This window comes from Parus major, chromosome 1A (genome assembly GCF_001522545.3).
Source record: "Parus major isolate Abel chromosome 1A, Parus_major1.1, whole genome shotgun sequence".
NCBI lineage: Eukaryota > Metazoa > Chordata > Aves > Passeriformes > Paridae > Parus > Parus major.
Genome location: NC_031773.1, coordinates 60,763,296 through 60,771,495, shown reverse-complemented (window position 1 = coordinate 60,771,495; position 8,200 = coordinate 60,763,296). Strand labels below are relative to the sequence as shown.

The following is an 8,200-nucleotide window of genomic DNA, read 5'->3' as shown; positions in this document are numbered from 1 at the left end:
TCTTTCTCTCTTTCTCTCTTTCTCTCTTTCTCTCTTTCTCTCTTTCTCTCTTTCTCTCTTTCTTTCTCTTTCTTTCTCTCTTTCTTTCTCTCTTTCTTTATCTCTCTTTCTCTCTTTCTTTCTCTCTTTCTCTCTTTCTCTCTCTCTCTCTCTCACTCCTTTTTCCTTTCCCCTCCCCTCTGGAATCTGCACAGCTGAATGGCTGAATAAAGCATTACAGGTGTGGGTTTACCTGGGCCATTGAGAGGAAGGCTAATTCCACCCTCACAGCACCATTGTGCCTCTTGTTGATACACCCACAAATCATACACTGTCCTGCTGCCATATTTCAAACTTGTGCTAACTTGCTGGCCAATGCATGCTCCAGGCTATTTCCACATTCAAACACTATCCCTTCAAAGATCCTTCAAGTGTTTTATTTTTAATTATTTTCCATTTCCCCATATTATTCTCATTGTGCTTCCTGTCTCCATTTCCTATTGCTTTCTGTGTTTCCTGCTATTTGCAAAACTTTCCAATTTAGGAGCATCTGTGATTTTTATTAGCCTGTTGTTTACTTCCAAATGATTGATGATAATACTAAAAGCAAGTCTTTATACCAAACCACTAAGGCTCTGTTTTATCCTGTCCAAGGCTAGGCAGTTAATTTAGGAAGTGCCTTTCCCATGGCTCCCCCTTTCGTTAATGCAAAGGCAGGAACCACCAAAGCATGAGTCACATTTTATGTGGGCTGAATTATTCCCTAAATTAATCACGTTTTAGGTGAGATGAATGCAGGTTTATCTCCTTTAGTCTGAAAATGCCTTGGAATATCTCTCTGCTTTCATTTCAGCATTTTATTCCCTGTATATTGATGTCAATTTACATTAAGAAAATAAAGGGGATTTCTGTAAATCCTCTGAAATCTAGACATTTCCAATGTTAAAGCAATGTTCTGATGTTGGTTACAACTGTGAAAACCAAACTAAGTGTGTTAAATTCAGTGGAGGTAGGCCAGCTCTAATTCTGAAGTTGTATTTCATAATAACGGTTGAAGTAAGAACATCTGGAGGATTTGATTCTTTAGGTTTTGTGACTGGAAAATCATGTTAATCACAGCAATTGATGCTGGAGGAAATTGCTGGAACTATGATAGCTGAGTTGTCTCTATTTCCAGGTTCAAAGACTACAGAGAACCACCTTGGTCTCCACAGCAGTATGAGTTTTCTAAGCAGTACTGGGCGGTCTTATCTGCTCGCTTGGCTTTTGTGATTCTATTTCAGGTAAGTCTGATGAGTTGCTTTACTTTCAGTCACAGAAATATCATCATAAATGGATCCAAATGCATGTTCCAAAGCAGCTCATGTCCAATAGACATGGAAGGCAAGACACACAGTTTCCTTTAGCCCTTGGTGCTAGCAGTGACCCCCAAAATACCACAGGTTTAAGTTTTAAACTTATGTGTAAGTGAACTCTGTCAACTTTTATACTCTCAGAGGCACCACTTGTAAAAAGCGCATAAATGCTGTGTAAGCTCTTCATTACCCAAAGCAAGAAATAAACAGGAGTAATAAATCCTCCAAGGGTTTTTGCTACTTTCTTGAATTGAGTGCAGTAAATTGTCCCCAGTGTGAGGATTTAATTAGCAAGGGATTTGCTATCATGGCTTGCCTTTCAAATGGCTCCCTTCTGCTCTTCTCCATAATCTGGGATCCTTCCACAGCCAAATTGGCCCATCCCTCTATTTCAAATCTGCCTTTCTTTTGTTCTCACCTGCCAATTGTTCCCAAGTGTTTCTGTGAATCTTGTCTGGTTTGTATTGCCCTCTTCTGCTTCTTCGTCATGCCTTCAGTAATTTTCCACCACTGACTGCAAAGCAGTCGAAAGCAACTGGTTCTGTTGGGCTTCAAGCCCTCTGCCTGCTCTGCCAGAGAACATTCCCTGGTTAATTAGCTCCACTGTCTCAGATGGGGACAGAGAGTTCATGCTAGCAGCCCTGTCAGCAAACTGTTCTCACACATTTCCAAGCGTTACACAGCACAGAGCTTTTCAAAGCATTATCATGACAGTACAAATCCCCAGACCATCGATTATCTATAGATTTCACAAGCAAGTGAAGCTTTTTTCCCAGTCTGCTTCCTGCTAGAAGTTATGAGCACCACCTGTAATCACCTTGGCACCTGAGATTTGGGGTTTTGGCTTGCATACTATGATAGTGTAAAAACAATTCTGTTTGTCAGCAGACAGAGGAATCTGAGGACAGAATGGCCATGGAAGTTGTCTGCTATGTGCTCAGGCCACACTGGAAACAAACGGGTATCTTTGCCCTGTGTTGTAGGATTTTTGATTGTATTGGGGAATAGCCTTATATTAATGGATTCTGAACTCAGTATCAAGGAATTGGATGTTGAGAACTGGGCACCTTTGGATGCCTGTAAAGAATAATGCTGGTTTAGCTACTAAGGCCATGGATTATTTAATGATTCCATGTCCTTTCCTATTTCAAATGTAACTAAAGCTTGTGTTTAACTCAGCCTCTACACCGAGGAGTAGCTGTGCACAGACCTGAGGTGTTTCTTGCAATAAAGCCCTAATCAACTGCTTACTACCACACACCACCAGCAAAATCTGTTTGACATCTGTCTCATAGCTATAACAAATGTTTTGTTTTGCTCCAGTGTGAGTATTTTGGATTTTTCATGCTTGCTTCACGTCTGTTGCTGTACTTGCAGAACTTGGTGATGTTCCTCAGTGTTCTGGTTGACTGGATGATCCCTGACATCCCCAAGGACATCAGTGAACAGATCAAAAAGGAGAAAACCGTGCTTGTTGACTTCTTTTTGAAGGAAGAGCATGAAAAGCTGAAGCTGATTGAAAGCTTTATTGCGCGCGACAAGCGGAAGCACAAGAGTGGGACCAAAAGCAAAAGGGCCAGGGCTTCCAGCTTCTCCCAGTGTCACCACAGCCCCAAGGGCAGCTTCACCTCCTTCAGCTCACAGCACACAGTGGTGTGACTCCTGAGGGAAGGCAGCAGCCTGTGCTCACCTCTGCTTACTGCGTGATGTGATTCCAAACCTGGAACAAGCGAGGGAGAGACAAGGAACAGGGAGCAAAAGGAGTCTCTTTTGCTTCCTTAGAATCTCCAGATGTGAGGATCTCTGTTACAATTTAAATGCCCTCTGGGATGCAGCATTTCCAGATTTCATCAGTGGGATGAAATAAAGGCTGTATTGGGTTGTAGCTGGTTCTTGTGGTGCTGATGTGTGTGAGTTGGGGAGGCACGCAGGAATCCTCCTGGCAGGAATTCTGGCAATTATCCCTCCTCCTGCAGATGCCCTGCGGGGCACAGGGACACTCCTGCTTTAGTCTCTGTCCTTGGGAAGGTTGGACTGACTGTGGAGAAGGACTGACCATGGAGAAGTGCACACACCTCATGGTCTCATTGGCTGTAGCTGCCAGCGGAAGGTTTGTAAACATGTGGAATCTCAAGGACTCTTTGTGCCTTCCTAACCTACACTGCCACATGGTGCCACCTCTGGAGGGCATGCAGGGCTCTGGGAGATGTGTGAACAGAAGGAATTTAAATCACTGGGCACTTGCCTCTATGGATACATCGTGCTTTGCTTGATACAGCTGGAATGCATGTGCTGGTGAGCAGGGAGGCCATCAGAATGGCTGAAGCTGCCAGAACCAGAAAAGCTCCTTGGCACTCATTGTCCTAAAGAGAAAACTAAAAACCAAACCTTGCATGTTTGATTCTCCTCTTAGACTTGGAATCCAGACAGTGTCAAGAGGAATCACGCCACTGAACCACCAGTGCAAAGCTGAGGAGTGAGAATAGAATCAAGCCCTGTAAATCATGTGGCATCTCCATGTATGCTGCACATAAACCAACAAAAATTGCTGCTGTTGTGATTTACTGTAAAGTAAAATATTTTGAAGAACTGCATTTCATTGGAAGATAAACATATTCACTACCCAAGCTTTCACCTACAAGCATTTAAGGAATAACTTTATTCTGTCATGAATGAAAATTAAACTTTCTTAAAAAATCTGTTTCTTTTCCTGATGATTTGTCAACCAGGCTTGAAATTTAGAGTCTGGACAAAAGGTTTTCTTCTCATTTTTTCTTCTCAACAATACTTTCAAAACCATAAAAAAATACAAACCAAAATAAGTACTCCAGTTTCAGGCATTCTATTCAGATTGGTCTGTAACAACATAATCTGATTTTATATATTTCTGAGGCGTAAGATTTTATTAATGTCTTAGATAAAGAGATTTTTCTCTGTGACAAATTTTGGTAACATAATGAGATATGCAAAAATAATTTATTTTTTTCATTCAGTGTCCAGACTAAGGCACATAAAAGTGGGAGAACTGTTTCAATGAAAAAAATTTTTTTTTGGAGTTTCATTTTTAAAATTTACTTTTGGGTTATTTGTTCCTTCTGTATAGAAATGGAATTTGAAAAGATAATGTCATCTGGAATAAAATTGCAAATTATTAACTTAGTTGAAAAAAAAGTCAATCCTCTCCAAATATTTTCCTCTTTTTCCTTGTCAAAACTCATTGTTTTGTTTTGTTTTAACTTTATTAGGATTTTAAGAGTTTGGCTCCCTTATGGAAGTCTGTGACAGGGCTGAGACGTAACCTTTGATTTCCTCCCTCTAAGATCAGCATTTAAATGAGGGAACGGTATCTCCCCAAAAACAAATTGTCTCATTTTACTTTCAAAAGGCCAACAAAGCCCTGTTGGGGATTCCATGGTCTAATGTATTAAGAGAGTCAATATTAATAACATCTATTCCCTCTTTTACACCAAGAGGATGTTCTGCTGATGCACATGAGGATTTGAAACTGTTGGGGCTTTGGAAGTGTCTGTGTTTGTTTTTTGTAACTCCAGTATTTTGAAATTCAATCAATTCTCTTCACTCCAAACAGCCTCTGGTGGGGAGAAAATACGTTTCTAAACAGTAGAAATATCTTTTTTTTGCCATAATTCTTCCTCTCCTTTTTCCAGGAATATGGGAGGGCATGCAGCAACAGATTTAGAAAGGGATTGCACACAGGTTGCACAGCACCCTCTTTGCCAGTGGCTGGTTTGATGGATATTCAGAATAAAGGGTTTCCTTAAAATAGCACCGTTCTGTACATTTTGTACACCCTCCCTCCACCCAGGAAATACCTTTTTAAAAACTGTGAGTCACTCCAAAGCAGTCAGAAAAATGTTACCCCAGAGTTGAGTGCACTAGGCTGTTGTTACACAGGATTTCCATAACAAGCAACTGAAATGCTTGCCGTGGTCCAAAAATGATAAAGTTTTTCTAGATTTCCTAGCACAAGGAACTAGAGAAGCCACCAGATGTACACTGATGCTCTGCAAGTTCTCCTGAGGTTTATATATTTCACCCAAACAAAGATGGGAAAAGGCACAGCAGCAATCCCGGCTGATGTCCAGATGGGATCTCCCCTGATATCACACAGAGGGCAGACAGCTCAATTATCTTTATCTATGATACACTTGCTCTTTCCCCCTTAGACTTGAGAGTTTCATTCACAGAGGATTCCTGCACGTTCAGTACCTGATTCAGGTGCACTCCCCAAGGATTGCAGCTTTTGTTGCATTTCTATGGCAACCTCTGGATTCTCCTGACACCACTTCCCATCAGCTGCTGTAACTGTAGATCACTGATCAGGTATTCAGCCATTCTCAGGTTCCAGCTTATCTTTTTTGGACAAAGCCAGACTTTATCTGCCCCCTATTAATCAGTGGGATAGCTGTAAGTGCTCCCCCTTGCCATAAATTGTTCCTCAGAAGCAGAGAATGGCTGTTCTAAGAGATGTGCATGGAGGGCTCTCCCTGGGGACCAAGGGAGTAGGGATGCAAGTAGAGGCACAAAGGTAACAAAACCTGTGGGCTATTGCCACTCTCTGCCTTAACAATGAAAACCAGCTAAAATAGCTGCAGGGGAAAGGGGAAGAAAAGTAAGTGGAGAAAGAATTGCATAGAAATTTAGTATAGAATTTCATAGCCATTTTGGACCACTCCAGATATAAAGTGAAAACCTCAATTAAGCAGGCAAACTAATGAAAATCAGCATGTCTATATGTGTGAGTACCTAACATACTGTGAGTATGTGAATATATGAGTATGGGTGAGTAGCTACCACCTAGTCCCAAACCTCCAGATCCACACCCTAGGATCCATGGAGCCTCATCAATAGGAATATTTGAACCTGCACATCTAATCAGAACAGTGCAAATAGGAAGCAACAAAAGCGAGGAATTGAATGGTTTTATAAAGCCTTACAACTCCGACTAGATGTGACCCTGTCAGGTCAGGCAATGTGAGGTGTGTTCACCTTCTGTTCAGCAGAAAGTCCATGGATTTTGCTGCTCCATTTATGACAATTTTTCCCTTGGACTGGTGGAGCAGGCTAGTTTCAAACAGCTTTCAGGAGTTTCTCAGGAGAAGAAATGGACCCAGATGGAAGGAGTTCTCTGCTCCAGGGTTACTCCATGCTCCATGCTCAAATGCCATCAGTTAGAGGATCTGTCTGATCTACGCAGCCACGTGAACCCTCTCACTGTGCTTATCTCTAGTTTTAAAGGGGCCTTTCAGGAACTGAGTGAAGCTGTGGGAATGTTGGCCTTTTCTGTCATGTCTTCTTCATGCAGACCTGCCCACTTTTTTAATCATCAGCTCCAGAAAGTTTTTTTTTTGTGATGGGTATCAATGGCTTTTTGAGAACTATCAGTCCTCATCTCAGTATATAAAACACTTTGCTATCTAGACTACTCCTGCAACTCCAACATTCATGACATTCAAAACCTTCTTTTTTCCAAGAAGAAAAGGGTAACCTCTGTGGAAGTCTGCCTATTAAATAATTGGTTGGAAATGCCCAGTCCACCATGTGCACTATCCACCACTGTTAGCAATAAACTCTGACTACAGCAGTATAACATCTGTTGCTGCTCTGCAGTCTCACCCTTTAATTAACCACAGATGGTCTCTCTGTTCCCCATCTGGTCTAATTATTTTGCTTTTGAAAAGAAAATATAAACCACTTTTGTTTGTGAGCTGTTCTTTGTAGGTAAATTCCTGTACACCTTGTACTAGATAAGATGCCTTGGGTGTTCAGGAACACAAAATTTCAGATGCAACAGTAGAATTGCACTTAAAGGTAGAGAGAGGAGGTGGATTTGTACCTGAGCTCCCAGTTCTTACCTTGCAAGAGCCATCAGTCCATGGTTCATCTGAAAGGCTCACAGACAATGGAGGCTGAAGAATATTTTTAGCAAAAAAATGAGTACAGTCTTTATGCACCACATGCATCTTTTTCAGGGAAAGGTCTGCACAAGCTTTTTCCTAAATGTGTTTTAATTTGTCCTAAATCCCTCAGTACTACCAAAACTGAATATTCCCTGCAGTTCCCATCCTTTACCCATCATCTGCAAATGTATTAAATTATTAATTGATTATTCAAATATTAATGGCAGCATTAATTAACAAGGTGCCTTGCTGCCTCTTTCCCACACCCAGTGGAATTGCTAAAATCAACCAGATTCCATAACTCTTGAAACAGATTTATATTGCTCTTTATTTGTGCATAATGATCTAATGAAATATTTTTATTTGTGTGTGTTTTCAGTTGCTTCTTGACACAATCCTGAAGCTTTACTTTTCTTGATTCTTAGGACTCTCACTAAAAACAACTCCTCTACTCACAGTGTTTCCAAGCCACTCCCGGTTCCACAGACACAGCTTTAATGAGCAAAATGATTTCTATCAAAGGATTATATATATCTCCAATGCAGCCACCTGAGGCAAAGCAGATTTAAACCTCACTGGAATCAGTGGAAGTCTGTCTTTCGGCTCCAGTATTCCTTTGAGCAGAGGTTGGTTTTTTTCTCTATGCAATTCTGTGTGCAGCTTTTAACCAGTCATGTAGAAAAATTGTGATAGCAGTGGAAAAATGTGCATCCCCAGCAAACTTCCATTGCTGTGGCCTTCAGAGAGTCCCACTGTGGAAAATGTGCACTGATAGCAGTTTGGGATTTGACCCTGCATTTTCCAGAGATGGGATCACCCTCCAAAACTGACTGGCTGTTTTTGTCTGCATTCATCCTGATGTTAGGGCTGGCTTTAGTGAACTTGATTTTTAGAACTGTGCTTCCATGTGGGAAGGACTTAAGGCAGACACAACTGTGAGTCACT

The 8,200-nt window shown here is 41.3% G+C and overlaps 1 protein-coding gene across 1 annotated transcript in view; it reads left to right on the top strand.

Annotated features, from left to right (window-relative positions):
• LOC117243679 (anoctamin-2-like) overlaps window positions 1-5,064 on the top strand; it is a 40,699-nt gene extending 35,635 nt beyond the window's left edge. The window contains exons 10-11 of the mRNA XM_033514712.1: window positions 1,157-1,262; window positions 2,712-5,064. Of these exons, the coding sequence (XP_033370603.1) occupies window positions 1,157-1,262; window positions 2,712-2,993 (388 nt within the window). The 3' untranslated portion in view covers window positions 2,994-5,064. The remainder of the gene's footprint in view (window positions 1-1,156; window positions 1,263-2,711) is intronic.
• The last annotated feature ends 3,136 nt before the right edge of the window (window positions 5,065-8,200 follow it).